The sequence below is a fragment of the Leopardus geoffroyi genome, chromosome B2 (assembly GCF_018350155.1).
Source record: "Leopardus geoffroyi isolate Oge1 chromosome B2, O.geoffroyi_Oge1_pat1.0, whole genome shotgun sequence".
NCBI lineage: Eukaryota > Metazoa > Chordata > Mammalia > Carnivora > Felidae > Leopardus > Leopardus geoffroyi.
Window position 1 is genome coordinate 5204132 of NC_059332.1, and position 19098 is coordinate 5223229.

The following is a 19098-nucleotide window of genomic DNA, read 5'->3' on the forward strand; positions in this document are numbered from 1 at the left end:
TTGTTTGCATCATGCAAGCCAGTTCCCTGGCAGGAACCGGTTCCCTTTGGGATTTTGGCTGGGGGATGGGTGAGGGAGATGGCGCTGGCAAGCGCCTTTGTTCCCCGCCAAGCTGAGCTCTGTCGTCCAGGGCTCAACAACTCTCCCTCCTGTTGTCCTCCAGCCCTTCCGTTCTCCAAGCAGAGCTGTTAGCTTATAACCTTCCAGATGTCAAGTCCCGCTGGCTGTCGGAACACAGTCCGTCCGGCCCCTCCGCTTTTGCCAGCCAGACTCGGGGGCTCTGCTTGGCCGGCGGGCCGCCCCTCCGCCCCGGCTCCCTCCCACCAGTCCGTGGAGCGCGCACCGCCTCGCCGCCCTTCCTACCCTCTTCCGTGGGCCTCTCGTCTGCGCTTGGCTCCGGAGACTCCGTTCTGCTGGTCTTCTGGCGATTTTCTGGGTTATTTAGGCAGGTGTGGGTGGAATCTAAGTGCTCAGCAGGATGCGGTGAGCCCAGCGTCCTCCTACGACGCCATCTTCCGAAAGCCCCCCTTCATTCTCTGTTAAACTTGCTCTTGCCCCAAATCCCTCGGGAAGAGTGCTCCAGGGCCTTTGAGGCACTAAATGGCCCCCAGTCCATGGATTGTTTTCCCTGGAATAAAGGACATCAAGTTTATTTTGAAATTGTTGCAGTTTCGTCATTCGTATGTCTCACCTTCCTTAGATTACCACATCGTTGAATGACTGGCTGCAGAGGCCAGTGTCCAGGTGTGACCCATTCTTTGTTATCCCTCCTCCTACGCTCATGAATTTCTAAAGGTACTGGGTTGCTTCTAGAAAAGGTGGTGGGAGGAGGGAAGACGAAGAGTCTTGTGTTCTCACAAAAGGCTGAGTGTATTTGTGAATAGTGAGGAAAGGAAGGTGTGGGTGGGGAAAGAGTGGTGTAGACTGGAAGTCCAATGTAGTTCACAGGAACACAGCAACTTGCAACCCACAGCAGGGTTCTGACACACTCATTAGGAAGCCCTTATCCACGTGTGCTTACCCGCGGGGGATTTGTTACGCACTTGAAATAACAAATACTTGGGAGTCTAGACCTCCTAGTCAGCTAGTCCTCTTGTTCAACCATAGACCCCAACAGTTAAAACCAGGAATAGACAAGACCCCTTAACTTGTGCTCTGCCTGAAACTCATTCTTATTTCTGAGGCATTGACGATGTTTTGCAATGACCAGAACGTTCCACCTGCCAGGCCAGAAAAGCCCTGGTAGTGGTGGGAGGATGCCTAGAAGACGAAAAAGGTTTAACCATTAGAGCAGGGTAACCGTAATTTATTCTAACTGTTCTTTCATAACTGGTAAGTTTTGTATTGTTGTACCTGATTCATGAAAGTAAATTCAAAATGAAGCTATAAAGTCTTTGTTTATGTCTGCCTGTATGGTTTTGCTGTTTGTTGCTTTTTGTGTTTTTTAAATGTATATTTATTTTGAGAGAGAGAGTGTGCGAGTGCATGTGCAAGCAGAGGGGCAGAGAGAGAGAGAGAGAGAGAGAGAATCCCAAGCAGGCTCATCACAGAGGCCGATGAGGGGCCCAGTCCCACAAACCGTTAGATCATGACCTGAGCCAAAATCAAGAGCTGGACGCTCCACCTGCTGAGCCACCCAGATGCCCCATCTGTATGTTTATACGTATCCATACATAAACGTTACAGATGTGTGGGATTTTTCTATCTCCCGATGCTATTGCCAAAACTAATTTGTAAAAGAACTCTACTTAATTGGCCTAAACAAGTAAGTGTTCATATAAATTTAATATTCAGTATTAAAGCCATTTTAATTTTGTTGGTTTAATTAAAATGGTCATGTCTTTGGAGTTACCAACAGCATTGAATATAATACATACAACTTTTACTCTACCTGGTTTTATTATCAAATAAGTCCTTGTTATTGCTTATAGAATTTGTCATCAAGAAACGTAGTTGGGGAGGGCACCTGGGTGGCTCAGTTGGTTAAGCATCTAACTCTTGATTTCAGCTCTACTCAGGATCTCAGGGTTGTGAGATCAAACCCCTCATCAGGCTCTGTGCTGAGCATGGAGCCTGCTTAAGATTCTCTCCCCCCCCCTCCTTCTCCCCCTCCCTCCCTCTCTCTCTCTGTCCCTCTTTTTCTCTCTCTCCCTCTCTCTCCACCTCTTTCTCTCTCTTTCCCTCTCTCCTTCTGTCTCTCCCTCTCTCCTTCTGTCTCTCCCTCTCTCCTTCTCTCTCTCCCTTTCTCCTTCTCCCTGTCTCTCCCCCCCCCCCACCTCCCTCTGCCCCTCTCTGCCACTTGCACGCTTCCTTTCTCTCTCAAAAAAGGAAAAAAGACACATAGCTTGGGATGATGTCTGACTTTGTCTAATGTCTCAGGAAGTTTCTGCTGGTGGTCTAAACATAATTAAGAACAAGTAAATAGATGTAAATAGGATACAAAAGTGTGCAGGTAAAATTTTTAGAACGTTTCCCCAGATCTTTTTGGTAACCTGAAACTTTAAAGTTTTGCTATGTTAAATTACGTAACGGGTAGTCATTAATTATCCATATCATTTCCAAATAAGATAAAATACTAACACACTATTTACTAAACCCATGCTTCCTTCTGCAGAAGAGCGGAGGATAAATGGGTCCTTTAGTAAACATCCTTTGTCACACTGAAAACTTCACTATGAGAAAGCATGTATTTCTAGAAATAATAAAAAGTATTTAAAAAATTTTGCCAAGCCACAGAATGTTAACATAATAGTTCATAATTGTTTAATTCTTTATTTTTACTAAAAACTAGGGTACTTATGGTTAAACATGCTACTATATTTTTAAACCTACTAGAAATAATAAAGGAAACATCTCTGTGTGAAAAGAAAGTAGGATGTGTCTTTTCAGTAAAAGACAGTATGAGAAATGGAGATGCATTTTTGTTGAGAAAAAAGTTGTCAAAGGTTTGTAGAAAAGGAATTTCTGAGAGGGATTTTATGCACGGACAGGGCTGGCTGGTTAAGATTGGAATACGTTTAAACAAGTGAAATCAATTTTAATATCAAAACTAACTTGGTGCAAACTTAGAATTTGGTTTTCTCTCTGTTAAAAGGACAAAGTTTGCATAAGGTCTGTTCTCCTTGTAACAGGACACAATTGACAACACTGGTTATGTTACCAAGGCTTTGACTACATTATCATATTTGAAAGAGATGTGCACAGACTCAGGACGAGATAGGTTTAGAGAACTAGAATTGACTTTATGGATCCAGTAAAGCCCCTTGGTGAAAAGAAATCCATCTGGCACCTTGTTCAAAAGGTATCAACAAAACAATACTTTTAAAAAAAAAATTTTTTAACGTTTATTTTTGAGACGCGCGCGCGTGCGCACACACACACACACACACACACACACACACACACACACAGTGTGAATGGGGGAGGGGCACAGAGAGAGGGAGGCACAGAATCCGAAGCAGGCTCCAGGCTCCGAGCTGTCAGCACAGAGCCCGACGCAGAGCTTGAACTCACGAACCATGACATCATAACCTTAGCTGAAGTCGGACGCTTAACCGACTGAGCCACGTAGGAGCCCCTCAACAAAACAATTTTTAAAAGAACTTTTATGTCCAATCACTGCTCTTGCTTCACTTAGGTAGATAATTAGGTCATGTTTAATGCAAACAAATTAGTTTTTCTATTATCTTTGATAAAGAAATGGGGGTGATTGTAGAGAGAAAACTTATGTTTGCACTTGTGTAGACATTAGACTGTAGTCCTGTTAATTGTCTCTGAGGTTTTGTTATGTACCTCTAAATCCGATTTGATCCTGAATTCTTCTAGTTTCCTCAAATATCTGGCTAGGACTCCCCAAACTGCCATTTCCAGTTTTCTCCCACCTTGATTTGGGACCACTGAGAACAAAGACCACCCTTGAATCTCCTGTAAAGGTCCTGTACCAGGTCGTCCTCACTGAAGTTCAGGGACTTGCACTTTGGATACGTGTGTCACAGCTGAAGAAGGCCGCGCCTGACATCTGGTTCTGTACAGACTCTGAAGCCTCTGAACCGACTTGACGAGGAAGAGAAGCGGTGGGCGCGAGGTAGACTGCTTCCTCCCAGAGGCCAGATCGATATTTCATACTTCAAAACGAAACCCTCTCTTCCTGTCTTTCTGTCCTGTACGCTGACACTGGTCCAGAAAACAATGCCATCATGTGTGTGTCCCCGGCCACTGCTAACGGGGGTAACCTCAACCTTAGAACGTTTCCTTTCAGGCTGAAGGCACTGAAACCCAGGCTGACCGCTGGCTTGAACAGGGAAAGGTAACAATCCCGGTGAAAGAGTCTGTTCACAGAACCGCCTCAGCAGGAATGGTCTGTGTTCTCACAGTTTGTCTTTGTCTGGAGTGGTTTTCAGTCTCCTTAGGCCCATGAATGCTTGGGTGGTTGGCGTAAGCAGACAACACCCCTTAGGATATCTCCCGTTGCCCCTGACTATTCACAAACAGACTGAGACACCTCATGGCTCAACGTCCCTGAGTTTATATCATCGACATAAAAAGGCTGACCGGGAGGCATTCAGAGTTCAGAATTAGCTTCTGTTGGTAGATCACTGTTTCCTTGGCCGGAAAAAGTGCAGACGGGGCTATGACCCAGAACATCGCTTGAACACGCTCCAGAGTCTGCTGCTGGAAACAATGCCTGCCTGGCAAAAACGGCTAGACTTTGTGGCCAAAGTTAATGCGTTATAATAGGAGAGGCCTGGATTATCCTTTAGCTGAACAAGGAGGGGTCTGTGCTGAAACTCACTCACATAAGATCACTGGGCAAGCCACTTGGCTTAAAAAGGTGACTCTTTCAGTGGGGTCTGTCATCAGTCAAATGGAATGTACCAGTCACAAAACCATATACATTCTATAGGTGAAGAGACACGTAGGTAGCTTCAGAGAACAGGTTTCTTTGATTCTGGAAAGACAGCACTGTTTCAAACAAGAAGTCCTAAAAATCATAATCATCCTCCTCAGCTCATTCAGTTCCACGTAATTAATTCTTGTTCTGCTTGAATCCGGTTTTTCCATCAGTTCTGGAAATTCTTACCAGTTCTGCCTTACAGTATTTTAACTTTGGTTGTTGGAAACCTCTGCTTGTCCAAAGACCTTTCCTTGACTCTGCTTCAAGATGAAATACTTTGGCAGGAACACCTTTGCAAAAGATCACTTTTTCGGGGCGCCTGGGTGGCGCAGTCGGTTAAGCGTCCGACTTCAGCCAGGTCACGATCTCGCGGTCCGTGAGTTCGAGCCCCGCGTCGGGCTCTGGGCTGACGGCTCAGAGCCTGGAGCCTGTTTCCGATTCTGTGTCTCCCTCTCTCTCTGCCCCTCCCCCGTTCATGCTCTGTCTCTCTCTGTCCCAAAAATAAATAAACGTTGAAAAAAAAAATTAAAAAAAAAAAAAAAAGATCACTTTTTCGCTGCCTGACCATCACCGTCATGGGTCACGTCCTCACTCCTGGGAAGGGCGTGTCCCAGTCCCTACTGCCTTACCACTGCGGCGCCCCTGCTTGGTTGAAGTTGACATGTGACTCCATGAAGGAGCAGCTCCACAAAGTGGGCAAGTAGGGCCTGACTCCCTCACAAGTAGGTGTGACCCAGAGAGACTCGAGTATGTTCTGTGACAGTAAAATCTTGAGAATTCTTAAAGGACTTGCTCCTGATCTTCTTGAGGATCTCCACCATTTGATTAAGAAAGCTGTTGCTGTTTGAAAGCATCTCGAGAGGAAGAGAAAGGATAAGGATGCTAAGTTACAACTGATACTGATCGAGAGCCGTAGTCACTTGTTGCTTCAGTATTATAAGACCAAAAGAGTCCTCTCCCCTAGTTAGAAATACGACTTAGCCTCAGCCTCTGCCCTGGTTGTATAAATCTGTCTTTGTACTCCAGCAATAAAATCATTGTCTAACTAGAAAAACAAAAGTATCAGAATAGAACGATAGTTGTCATAAATAACTTAGAAAAGCCTTTTTAAATAGTAATTGTTAAGAGATCTGATTGAGTTCCTTATAATGGAATTGACAAGGAAATTTGTTTTCTTCTGTGACATACATTTTAAGATAATAGCTAATTTATGACTGATAACATTATACCAAGATACATCAGACTTGGGGTACCTGGGTGGCTCAGTTGGATGAGCGTCTGATTCTTGATCCCAGGGTTGTGGGATCGAGCCTCGAGTTGGACTCTGCACTGAGTGTGGAGCCTGCTTAGGATTCTCTCTCTCTCTCTCTCTCTCTCTCTCTCTCTCTCTCTCTCTCCCTCTGCCCCTGTACTCTGCTCACTCTCTCTTTCTCTAAAACAACAAAACCAAAAAAAGATATATCAGACTTTGGGATTTCATAAAATTTCCAGAACACTTGTATAAATATAATAAAGAAAGCTTAGTATTACTTACTATTTGACACTACTTGTAATTTAATATATGAAATAAGCCTAATTAGTTTAACAGCTCTCTTGTATAAGGAGGGAGAATACTTTTTTGGTGTGATTTTCCAAGGATGCTCTGGAAAAATCCCAATGTTAATTTGAGGTCAAAAGGACTTCATTTAGAATTTGATTTTTGGAAGGTTGTCAAAAAATATCAAAAGGTTTTAGAACACTTAGTCAAATACTAAATGAAGTAATACTTAGTTATCCAATTACCATAGTAACAACGAAAGTTTTCATAGGCAAATATAGAAACTTAAAAAAAAAAAACCTTAGCCTTTAAAAAAAATTATTTTAAGGTTTATTTGTTTTTTTTTGTTTTTTTTTTTCAACGTTTATTTATTTTTGGGACAGAGAGAGACAGAGCATGAACGGGGGAGGGGCAGAGAGAGAGAGGGAGACACAGAATCGGAAACAGGCTCTAGGCTCTGAGCCATCAGCCCAGAGCCCGACACGGGGCTTGAACTCACGGACCGCGAGATCGTGACCTGGCTGAAGTCGGACGCTTAACCGACTGCGCCACCCAGGCGCCCCAAGGTTTGTTTGTTTTTGAAAGAGACACACACAGAGTGTGAGCGGGGGAGGGGCAGAGACAGCGGGAGACACAGAATCCAAAGCAGGCTTCAGGCTTCAGGCTCCAGGCTCTGAGCTGTCAGCACAGAGCCCGATGCAGGGCTCGGACCCACGGAATTGTGAGATACCACCTGAGCGGAAGTTGGCGCTTAACGGACTGACCCACCCAGGAGCCCCTAAACTTAGCTCTTTTAATAGAGAAGATACAGCTTTCTTGGGTAACAAAAGACCTGATCATGAACCACAGGAAATTGCTTTGACAAGGCACAAAATCTTTCTTTCTTCTGGGCAGATGACTGAAAAAGGTAAAGAAAAACCTTCCATAATCTCTTAACAAGAGCAGGCAGGCCAGTTGTCCACGAAAACTTGGTCCTTTTAACAAAGAGAAAACCGAATTCTAGTTTTGTACTAATTTTAGTCATGAAAGTAAAACTCATTAATTAAATTCATTCCAATCTTCGTCCTGATCACACCTAAAACTCCTTTCCCTATTATTTCCGGTAGTTTTAATCACATATATTAGATTTTTAATCCTTAACCTCTTTTACTTTTTCATGAAAATTAAGAAATATGCAATAATGAACTATCTTTTACATTAGCATCTTTGCTTTATAATTTCTAGAAACGTGGTTTTTCACGGAAAATTTCTCAGTGTGGGATAAAACGTGTTTAGTACTAGACTAAAATAGCTTTAATCCTCCACGAAAGGAAGAAAAAGTGCATAAACCTGTATGTAATAATTAATGTTTCAGTGTTTTTATCTTATTAGGAAATGATCTGTATAGTCAAATTTAAGTTAGTGAAACTTTAAGGTTTTAGGTTACAAAAAAATTTGGAGACACTGTTTCAGAAGTGTACCTAAAACTTTTTTATCTTACTTACATCCGTTTAATTTACTTATTGTTAACAACTATGTTTAGATTAACTACAAACACTTCATTAGATGTTAGACAACTTCGGTCATCATCCTGGGTTATTTTTCTAGGTGACAGAGTTTGTAACAAAGACATCACAGACTTAGCTGATTACTAAACCCAGAAGGAATTGCAATGCTGTTAACTCTGGAGACATGCCTATTTTCAATCAACCAGCAAACGTAAACTAGCTTTTATATCATATAATACTTAGATCACATGAACCTGAAAAGCATTTGGGTTATTTTCTATTACATTTTGAGAATTTAGTTTATATAAGTGTTTATATGTTTAAGCCAATTAAATAGAACTCTATTACAAATAAATTTTGATATTGCCATCCAGAGGTAGAAAATAACACATCTATGACACGACATGAACACTGAGACAGATGCAAACAGAGACTTCATATGTTTGTTTTAAAACTTCAGCCATGATGGGGCACGTGCTGGCCCAGTTAATAGAGCAGATGACTCCTGATCTCAGGGTAGTGAGTTCAAGCCCCACACTGGGTAGGGAGCCTATAAATAAATCAGTAAGTATGTAAATAAGTAAATAAGTAAATTAAAAAAAAATAGTCCCGAGACAGATATCATAATGGAAACTCATTTACCGTAAAAGATCAAAAGGGGGAAAGGTTATTTAAAATTTAGGCCAATGAAAAATCCGTTGGAATAAGTTAAGTTTATCTGCTCAGACAGCTAAAACTTTTTCTACCAATATTTGATTTTTCATTACCCTTTTTGTTTTTCTATAATTCCCTCACTGAAGTTTATAGAACATTTGATTCTCAGAGGGACAGGGAAGGAATGTTAGTTCCTCCAGGAAGTTTTCGGTCAGGACAAACAAATATTTCTGGGAGTATTGGATAACCCCTTGGACTGAAGAGGCATTCCCAGAGACAGTGCAAAAGATAGTTTATTTTGATTTTTCTCTGGGGCACCACAGGCAGAGATCTGGGGGAGCTGACTGTGGTACAAATCTTACCGTTAGCCGGGTCCTTGTTTTTCTAGGATCCCATCTGTAGGTCCTGAGTGGAGTTTAAAGTGGAGAGTGTAGCTGGGGGATTTACCAAAATTTGGCAAGGTTTTTTAAAAATTAATTTTAATTTTAGTTTCCCTTTGGCTGTTTTAAGGGACTCATAGGAGTTCACCCGAAAATCCTTCATAGTCTTGTCAACGCTGGGAGGGACCCGAGCAGAGGCCTTCCTTGGGAGGTAAATAGGGGGGTGTCTGTAAGGCCATCAACTTGGCCGACCATTTACAGGCTTGGTTCTAAGTCTTTTCCGAGTCCTCAGCTATGATCATGAACGGTGGCCTCCTATCCTGTTTTCTGCCTTTTTATTAATCCATTAATCTCAGGAGGTTATCTGTGTGTTAAAAACTTTTGAGGATCTTCCTTGAATTTAGGAAATTCTTTAACTATGATGTCTAGATCAGCCTTTGAACTAGGAGAGGAAAATACCGGGAGAGGATGCTGTGACATTGGTGGTGTTAGTTTGAAGGTTGACTGTCTCTTCAAGTGGAAAGGCAGTCCGGACAGAGGATCCCCGGAATGGGTATCGGACCAAGGAGGATGGAGGGGAGCTGTGGGCGGTCACATCCGTCAGTCTTACAGTCTTTGTTGTAGGTACCTTTTATGTCCCTAATTTTTGTATTCACCTTTGGCAGTTTGGCCAATCAAGGTGTCTGTAAGGTCATTAACTTGGCTGACTTTTGTTTACAATCCTGTAAAGGCAATGCAGACATAAGACTACTAGAAAGAGGATTTAAAGGAGGGTAGAGCGAAGCAGTAAAAATTACTTTCTTAATTTTGTAATAAGCTTTCACAGTGAATCTTTGAATGAAGCTATTTGGGAACTTTGAACCTTTGTGGAGGCTTCTGCCTGCCGATTAAAAAACGTATCCCAGCCTGTTTGCTTCATTTGGGAATCCTTGCTGCCAAGTGCACTTCTTAAGTGATCTTCTCTAACTGGAACGTTCCTCGTAACAGCCACTGCGATTCTAGGTGGTTTTAGTAAGATGTTGCCGTTTGTAGAGATGGCTTTAGCTCCCGGGACTGCCATCCTTTAGACGCAAAATAAGCAGGTGCACCAGAGGTCACGTGCCTAACTCTTCAGAATGCAGAGAGCCCTTGTCTTTCCGCCAGCCTTCATCTGACAAGACAAGCAAGCCTGTGCGCCCGAATAACGTGCAGTCACCGAGTGCTGTTACCGTGTCCTGGCCGAGAGAAGTCCTGTGCGCACCTCCAACGTTTGTTTCCCAGCGTGGAGTCTGGGCCGGGGAAGGGGTTGACTCAGCAGGACCCCAACAAACGGGGGCTCCAGCTGCCAGCGGCAGTGCCCGACGTGGACTGTGGGGACAGAGCCGAGGACCGGGGTTTCCGGTCACCTGGGGGATTGTGTCCACACTGCTGGCAGTTCCCCCATGTGGATGGAGCGAGTGATTTCAGACAAACGGGGAACTTTGGAAAGCAAGTGAGATCGGGAGCTCAGGGCAAGGAGGGCAGAGCCCAGAACCGGGAGGAACTTATGCAGGGCCCTTGGGAAAGGCAAGGAAGACAACTCAGAAAGGGGCTCACGGGCGCCACGCCTGTGTTTCTCGTCGTCCCTGAACGCCTTCAGAAGTGCAGTTCAGAGCCCTCCGTTCCTGGGCCAAATCTGTTAAATTACGACAGTTCAACTGAGGAAGTTTCTGAGATCTAACTGACCTTATCGAACGATTCATGAATCGGGCAGCACCCTATCCGGCAATAGAAAGGAGCTCTGAGGAGCTGTACAAGAAGGAAGGCTTTTGGAGGTAGAAGGGGGAAAAGAATGGGTTGTTACACGCTAAGGTAACTTACCAGTGGTGGACAAGCAGCTTACCTATTGGTGTTGACCAGAATATTCCAGACTGATGGGTTAAGACTACATTCCTGGGAGGGTTGTAACTGCAGGTAGGTTAGGTATTAAGTCTTGTTTTGCTGATGTGGGGCTTAGTGCAAGTGACTGCATTGCCTGCTATTACTTTTCAAAGTTTCTAGATTTTTCTAAACTTGTAATTGTCTTAAAATGTTAAAAGCTTCCAATTGAAAAATAATCTGAAATTACCAAAGATTAACCATGTTCTTCTATCACTAAATATTAGCACAGTTTACTTTCTTTTATGTTGCTAAGTCTTTGATTTTATAGCTTCTATGGATGGAAGTGTGTATTAAACGTGGCTCATTAGTTCTTTGAAGTTGGTTATGTTAAAAGATAATTATGAAAGAAAGGTACAGTCATGAATTATACAGATATAAAATGAACATTCATTAGCTTTATCCTAGTCATTAATCAATGTTGTATTGTTTTACAAGAGAATCTGAAGAACATAGGTGAAGAACATTGAAATAAATGTGCAACTGGAGGCCAGACTGGCTCGTATAGGGGAACATCTGTCTATAAATAAGTTATTTTGCATTGTTATAAGTCACCTCCAACTGGTAGAGTTGTCAAATAGCTGAAATACAAGAAAGACTAGAATTAGATAACCAAGAGATCCTTTAGACCGTGTTTTATTTTCCACTGAAATACAGATTTTGCCCTACTGTCACATTATGTGTTTTTGAACTGAACTGAGTCATAGATAATCCTTGAATTAGTGTTGATAAACATTATTTCTGCAGCATAAGACATAAATAATTTTATTCTGCCGAAGTACAAAGTTTGGAATTAATGACAAAACCAAAGATTTCTTCCCTCACCAAAAACGTATTATAAATAGTACAATTGTATTTAATACAGGCGCCAAGAAAATTCCATGGGGAAAAGAATAGTCTTGTCCACAAATGGTACTGGGACAACAGGATACTCCCATATGAAAACGAAATTTAGACCCCTACCTTAAGCTACATAAATTAACTCAAAATAGATTGAAGGGTATCAGAATATGTGACCCCAAAATATGTGTCTTTGGTATAAGGATTATTTGAACTGATTATTTTTGAGAGAAAGCACTAAGGAGAGAAGCTCTAAAAACAGTAGAATTTATCTGTAGTCCCTTTTGTAAGGGAAATTTACATTTATAAGGGAAATCTCCATTTGTTAAGTGTCTCTTCCTCTGAACCAGGAAGAGAATGATTCCAAGTCAGTAGAAACTCTTACCCTTGGAGGAGGGGACTGAAATCTGTGTAACAACCTTACCTTGGTTTTCGGTGTTTTTCAAGGTAACCTGTCATAACTGGCCCCCCACCTCCAACATCTCTGTCTTCGGTCAAAAGGTCTCCTCGTTTAAATAATTTAGGACCATTGATCTTTAGGGAAATGCAAATGAAAGCCACACTGGGATACCACTTACCCAGTGTGGCTAGAATAAGACCAAAAGGGAGCAAGTGTCAGTAAGGACACACAGAGATGAGAACCCTCAGGCATTGCTGGTAGGAACGTAAAATGGCACAGGCACTCTAAAACAGTCCAGCAGTTCCTCAGAAAGATAAACAGAGCCTTACAAACCTTAGGACCCAAACCCCCTTTGAACTGCTAAGTAATTAATTACCCAAGAGAAGCAAAACACTTGTACATGCAAAGACTTGCGCACAAATGTATATAGAAGCATTATTCACCAAGTAGTGCGACCAAATAGGACAAATTCAAGAAATTCGAAACAAGTCAAGATTAAATTCGTAGAGGATAAATGACATTTTCTGCAGTTGTGTTTTCAAGTGGGCAAGACCAGACAGATGCACCTAAAAGAAGTTGTTTCAAAGTAGTTAAGGGTAGAAAAAAAGGAAGAAGAGGGGCGCCTGAGTGGCGCAGTCGGTTAAGCGTCCGACTTCAGCCAGGTCACGATCTCGCGGTCCGTGAGTTCAAGCCCCGCGTCGGGCTCTGGGCTGATGGCTCAGAGCCTGGAGCCTGTTTCCGATTCTGTGTCTCCCTCTCTCTCTGCCCCTCCCCCGTTCATGCTCTGTCTCTCTCTGTCCCAAAAATAAATAAACGTTGAAAAAAAAAAATTAAAAAAAAAAAAAAAAAAAGGAAGAAGAGCCATTCAAGGATCCCGTTGTCCAGGCTAGGCTGTAATGGGGGTGTGGGGGTGTCCATTGTTTCCCTGGAGGATCCATTTTCTTTGGGTGGGGTGTGGCAGAGAGAACCTGAGTACCAATAACTTAGCCAGGAGTTCTCTGTGAAGGTCATGGAGAGGGAGCCAGGGAATGAAAGCAAAAAACCGGCTTGCTCTAACAGCCCAGAGAGGCAGCATGGTGGGAAAGCTGATTGTGTAGACAGGAGGGAGGGGAGGAGTTGTAATCCCCCTCAGCCAGCCCCTGGTTACTGGGAAGCCTTTGACAGGTGCCTTAATGTTTCCGACCACTGTCTGTAGACTCCATTCTTTATTTCAACTTGGTAGTGACTTGGTAAGAGGCCCCACTGCCATGTGCTGGCACTCTGGTCGCAGGGATTCTGAACTTCGTACTACTGTCAGCACAGATGTGAGGACCAGCCTCCTATATCAGCACTCCCTTCCACACCTCAATGCCTGAAACCTCAAGCTGAGCATCTCAAAATTAGACCCTGTCGGGATTCAAAGTATCCAACATGGCACTTTGGCATATTGATTATTTTGAATTGATGGTACCTGGGAAAGTGCCGTGCAAGAAGAACACCGCCCCCACTGTGGTCCCCCGAAAGCAGGCCGGAAGTGTGCCATGGGCAAGGTAGCCTCCCTGTGCCAGGAGGGGAGAGGGCACCCTTAGCCCCAAAGACGGGGATTTAGAGAGAGAAGACCGTGCTGGAGAAGCCTGTACAAACACACCTTGTTATTACTTCTTCACCATTAACTACCCCAAGTTCAAATCCCTTTGTCCTTTCAGTTCACAAATCTATTGTTTCTTTGCCTAAAATGTATTAAACTTCCTGTTTTGTTCCCTTCTTTGCACCTCCTTTCTTTCTTGGGCACCTGGGCGTACGTCTGGCACACAGACTTCAACTGGTTTTTCCTCTGTTAATCAGCCTTTTTGTTACGGGGAGTGGAGGTATCGGGCAGAAAGGTTGGAGAGTAGGAGGGAGAACTTCTTCCTTCCCTGTAACCCACTACCTAGTTTTTAAATGTTGGTCAGTTGATTTTGTCTTGGTCTGATCAATATATTTAAAATTTTATGCTTCGTCTTCTTTCAGCCTTGGTTCCTGAAATTTGTTGTTGAAGGGGTTTACCAGTTGCCTCGTAATATCTGAACTGTATGAACTAAAGTATCTAGTAGTTAGTTAATATCAGCAGTGAAGTCAGTTATCTGGTGCCCGGTCACAAAATGTCTCTGTCCTTACTTTCCTCGACTGCAGAATAGACACCAGTTTGTGATTTCAGTAAATACCTGAGGTTCCCTCCCTGGTTTATATTGGTCTTACAGCTTTTCTTTCTGTGGATTTCTCCCTGCCCCTCCCCGCTTGGGTCTCCTGTGTTCTTAGCCTGACTTTTACTTACCTGGACCCTATAGTCACTGGCAGTTTAAGCTCAGAAGATAATTTTGATACCATTTTACGAGACTTTCCCCTCTGGCACATAATGTTTAATTTAAAAACTTTAGGTTGGCTAACTTTAACTGTAACTTTAAGTTACAGTTTATGCACATAGATGGTATGACTAGAGATCATTTACTCTAGAAGCCTGGTCTTTGAATGTTCTGATTGTCTTCAGTTACTGCCTTGTTGAATAGTTCGGGGGCTGTGGAGGGTTTTTTTGTTGTTGTTTTTTTCTCTTTTTATCTTGAGTGATTTTGGATGTGCATGTTCACTTACAATAATTGTCCAACCCACAGTTTTCTTTTTTCTTTCATTTTTAATAGATATCGAGCATATTGGAAAGAGATGGTGTAGAATTCTACTGTTGTGTGATATCAGACATGGTTTTTCCAATGGCACTGAATCCAATTTATGAGAAAGGTCAGTGACGTTGTATTGCTTGATGAGGGCAGCCGTTTTTGTTTTTTCTTTCATAGCAATTTGTCTTTGTAATTGATCTCCTAGGTTCTAATGCCTTCCTGTGATCCTCCTCCAGCCAGACCGGAGTTGAGCCCAGCTTCCACAGAGAAGAGGCCGGTTCTGGCCCCCCCATGGAGCACGGAGCATAGCACCCGGAACCTTCCCACTAGCGTCGTCCCCGGCGTCCACCCCATCTGAGCCACCTGTGTCTCCCACCGCTGCTCCCAGGACAGGTAACAGTACTGCTCCTAGTACAGCCGGAAGAAAAGTACAAAAACGTGCTGTAGGAGAGTCGTGACAGCTTTCAAGTTTACTCGTTCCCCCCAGGCGCGTCGTTGAGTGTGTCCTAGAAATGGTGCTTACACACCAGGCGTGAAAAGACGAACACACGCTGTCTTTTGCCTCTGTGATCTACAGTGCAGGAAGTGAGACTGACAGACAGGGAGGTGGACGGTTTTCCTATCACCTGGTAAGTGCTGTGACAGGCAGCTGAGGGAGCAGGGGAGGCACCCGGCCTGCCCTCTCAGAAGGGCCGGGAAGCCTCTCCAGAGGCGGTAGTGCCAGGGTACAGCCAGCCGGCTAAAATGGGGTCGCTGCGTTGTTCGGGTCAAGGTGGCGACATGTGTAATAATAGTGATGACTGTTCAGTGAGCACTGAACCGAGCGCTGGGAACCATGCTTAGCATTTCCTGCCCATCACCTCGTTCGTTGCCTGTGGAAGAGAGCAGAAGTTCAGGGGGGCTCAGGCCACACTTTGGGAGAGCTGTAAGGAGACCGTTCTGGCGGGAACTGATTTACGTGAATGAGAGGGAACCAAGGCGTGAGTCCACAGTGGTGAGCAGGGCAAGGTTTTGAAAGATCTGTAATCTGTGCTAAGGAATTTATGCTTCATTGGGTAAGTAGAGAGAATCTCTGAATGACTTTAGTAGGAAAATGAAATGATCAGATTGTTTCAAGAAAGTAGTTGACTGGAGGCAAGAAGATCCCTGAGGACCGGAGGGAGTGATTGCAGGGCTGAAGAGAAGAAACCAGATTTGAGCGGTGTCAGCTGGAGTCAGTGGGATTTGATGAGTGGTTGACCGGCAGGATGAAAGAAGCAGGACCCTGAGACCGATGGGCGGCTGAAGACGAAGCACCAGCAGCCATTGGCATAGAGGTGACTGCTGCAGGCTTAGGGCCCAGATCTGACCTTCCAGGGCGGCTGGTGGGTGAGCTAGGGAGAGGCCTGCGAGGAACTTTGGAGACCTCCCTTCTTGAGGAGTTGGAAGAACAGAAGGAGCCTACAGAGAAGCAGGACGTCAAGAGAAGGGCATGGACAGCAGGAAGGAAAGAGAGACTTCTAAGTAGGAAGAGGTCATGAAAGAGCCAGAGGCCGCAGGGATCAGGGCGAGTGCTGAAAAGCTCCCATGAGATTCCCTAATAAGGAAGGTGTTAGAGACCTTGTTTCCTAGGCCATTCAGTGGGCGCTGTACCCTGGGGTGACCCTCTCTGCCTGTTCACTTACTTTGATCCTCGGCGTCAGTAGACAGAAATGTAATGGCAGAAGAGAAGCTGTGTGGTATATTGGAAAGGACACCAGCTGGGAATTAGGATCCGTGGGTTCTTTTTTTTTTAATGTTTATTTATTTTTGAGAGAGAGAGAGAGAGACAGCACAAGCAGGGGAGGGGCAGAGAGAGAGGGAGACACAGAATCCGAAGCAGGCTTCAGGCTCTGAGCTATCAGCACAGAGCCCTACGCAGGCTCAAACTCACGAAATGTGAGATCGTGACCTGAGCTGAAGTTGGGTGCTTAACTGACTGAGCCACCCAGGCGCCCCGGATCTGTGGGTTCTAATAGCACTATTGTATGGAACTGCTGGAAGGTTAGACAAATTGATCATTTTAAAGCCCTTGGGACTGTGCCTGGTGTGATCTGCTTTGTGTGTTTGTTGAAATAAATACATTTAAAATAATTAAGTTTTGGTGGCTCTATTTTTACTAATTATTCGTACAACCTTGAGCAGTGTAATTACTTTGCCTTTCTAGGGCTCAGTTCCCTCATCTGTAACATGATAAGTTTATACCAGTGTCCCCTCTGGGTCCACAGTTGCTTGACTTTCAGGGCAAAGAATCAGTAGAAATGATGGGTAAGAGGAGATCCGCAGAGAAGCTCGGGAGGCGCCTGCAGCTGGTGTAGGAAGGTACTGGAAGGACTGGGTACTGACAGAAGAGGAGCAGATTTAGTGAGCCACCCATCCAACACCTCCACGTACCTAAGACCTCTAAAGAGCACTCAGCTTTAAAAAAAAAAAATCTTCGCTTTTCTCCCTGTGACATCCTGACATCTCTCGGTTGTATTTGACAAGTGAGACTAACGTCCAGTGGCGTCTCACCAATTGAATACATCAGTGTTCTGCTGGTTATGGAGACGGTAAATGAACAGTGTTCTGAGTGCTCATCTAGTGGGTAAGCGCTTTTGATGAGAGTGAATGTTCCTGCTGCCTGAGTTAAAATAGCTCTTTCATATGGAGGTTGACCGGGTTTACTCTTAGAAAGGTTCCAAGAGCAAGGCCATTAGCGACAATTCATGAGGCTGCTATCAGAAGAACGGAGCGGTGTGTGACTAATGATACAGAAACACTCATGATTACACTCCAGTTTTTAATAAAAACAGCACATACCAGGGAGGTAAGAGGAGCTTGATGGTAGGAAGGAAAATAGATTCCACCCACAGTACCCGACCTGTTCCGTACAACCTTGTTATCCAACACCGTGCTCACTCGATCCAAATCATTATTTTCTTCACCTTGTCAACTCACATAGATGGCTTAAAATTTACGAAGTCTGTTCTGCAACAGAATGTGAGTCATGGCTCAGTTCCCAGCCAGAGGAAAAAAGTGTCTTCGATAAATCACAGGAGGAACTATTAGAAAAATATATGTTATTTTATCTTGTGGCTACTAAGGAATAATCTGTTGCAGGGAAGTAATATAACATCACTATCATGTATAAAGGAATGTACTATTTCTAACCAACTTTTAGTGAAACAACTGGTGTCCACTGGAGATAATCTAATAACTTTACCAGAAAATGAAGTTGAACTGAAGGCTTTTGTTGTGCCGGCGCCTCCCGCAGGTGAGAGTTTGACTTTCCTGTGTGACCCCAGGGGCCCCTTAGCTGGGTTGCTCTTAACTGGTCTTTACAGGTACTTTACAGCAGGGATTCATTTTCACAACACTGTGTGAGGTCACGACTGAAGGTTTGGGAGTCGTGGCGAGGCTTTGGTGGTCATAAGCATTGAACCTTAACTGAAGTAGTTTAGGGGCGCCTGGGTAGCTCAGTCGGTCAATCGTCTGACTTCAGCTCGGTTCATGATCTTGTGGTCCATGAGTTCAATCCCTGCGTCGGGCCCTGTGCTGACAACTCAGAGCCTAGAGCCTGCTTCTGATTCTGTGTCTCCCACTCTCTCTGCCCCTCTGCCACTCATGCTCTGTCTGTCTCTCTCTCTCTCTCAAAAATGAATAAATGTTAAAAAATAAAAAACACCATACTGAAGTAGTTTAAAATGGAGGAAGAGTATGGGAAACTCCTATAGGACACACCCCTTAATTGGTCCAGACAGAAAGCCATGCATTACTGAAGAGGCAAAGCAAGAGACGTGTTAGAGCAGGAGAGGTTTCCACATCCCAGAGTCCAACCTGTGGTAACCCCCTGCGGAGAGGGGGCAGGAGGGGGCACGAAGCTGTTTTCAGCTACTACAGTGTGGGCAATGGGGCTCTGAGGTACTCAGGATGCCTCACACCAGCTCTTCCAAAAACGTTTCTCAAAATGCCCTTTCTTCTGCTTGTCCTGTGCCCTACTATTCAGCAAACATGGGAGCCATCCCTCTGACCTGTCAAAGGCATTCTTTCTTAAGGTATATTCATTCGTAGGGTGTTGGATGTTTCTCATTCAGGTTAGTCCCTCATCTGTCCCCTGCCCCCATCACATATGGGTCAAAATTTAAACAGAGATGATAATATTTGGCATTTCCTTTAATCCTGTTACTGAGATACTTCGTACTTGAACTAGCATCTCACTGTGGGAGACAACTTCATCTTTATACAGAAGAGTTTAATCTGTTTCTACGTCCTTCAGTAAACCCCCGTGACGGATGAAACAAATGGAAATCTCCTTGCCTTTTATTAAAAGGAGAAAAAGTACAGTGGGTTATATACTGTGTTGAAATCTATCTATCTTTC

At 44.0% G+C, this 19098-nt stretch overlaps 1 protein-coding gene and 1 pseudogene across 1 annotated transcript in view; both read left to right on the top strand.

Moving 5' to 3' along the window:
• Nucleotides 1–3547: 3547 nt before the first annotated feature.
• The window catches only part of KIAA0319 (KIAA0319 ortholog), a 62349-nt gene continuing 46798 nt past the window's right edge, over nucleotides 3548–19098 (top strand). The window contains 5 exon segments of the mRNA XM_045500411.1: nucleotides 3548–4084; nucleotides 14743–14839; nucleotides 14924–15060; nucleotides 15062–15111; nucleotides 17900–17992. Of these exon segments, the coding sequence (XP_045356367.1) occupies nucleotides 14831–14839; nucleotides 14924–15060; nucleotides 15062–15111; nucleotides 17900–17992 (289 nt within the window). The 5' untranslated portion in view covers nucleotides 3548–4084; nucleotides 14743–14830.
• On the top strand, nucleotides 5470–5901 carry LOC123609399 (annotated as a pseudogene).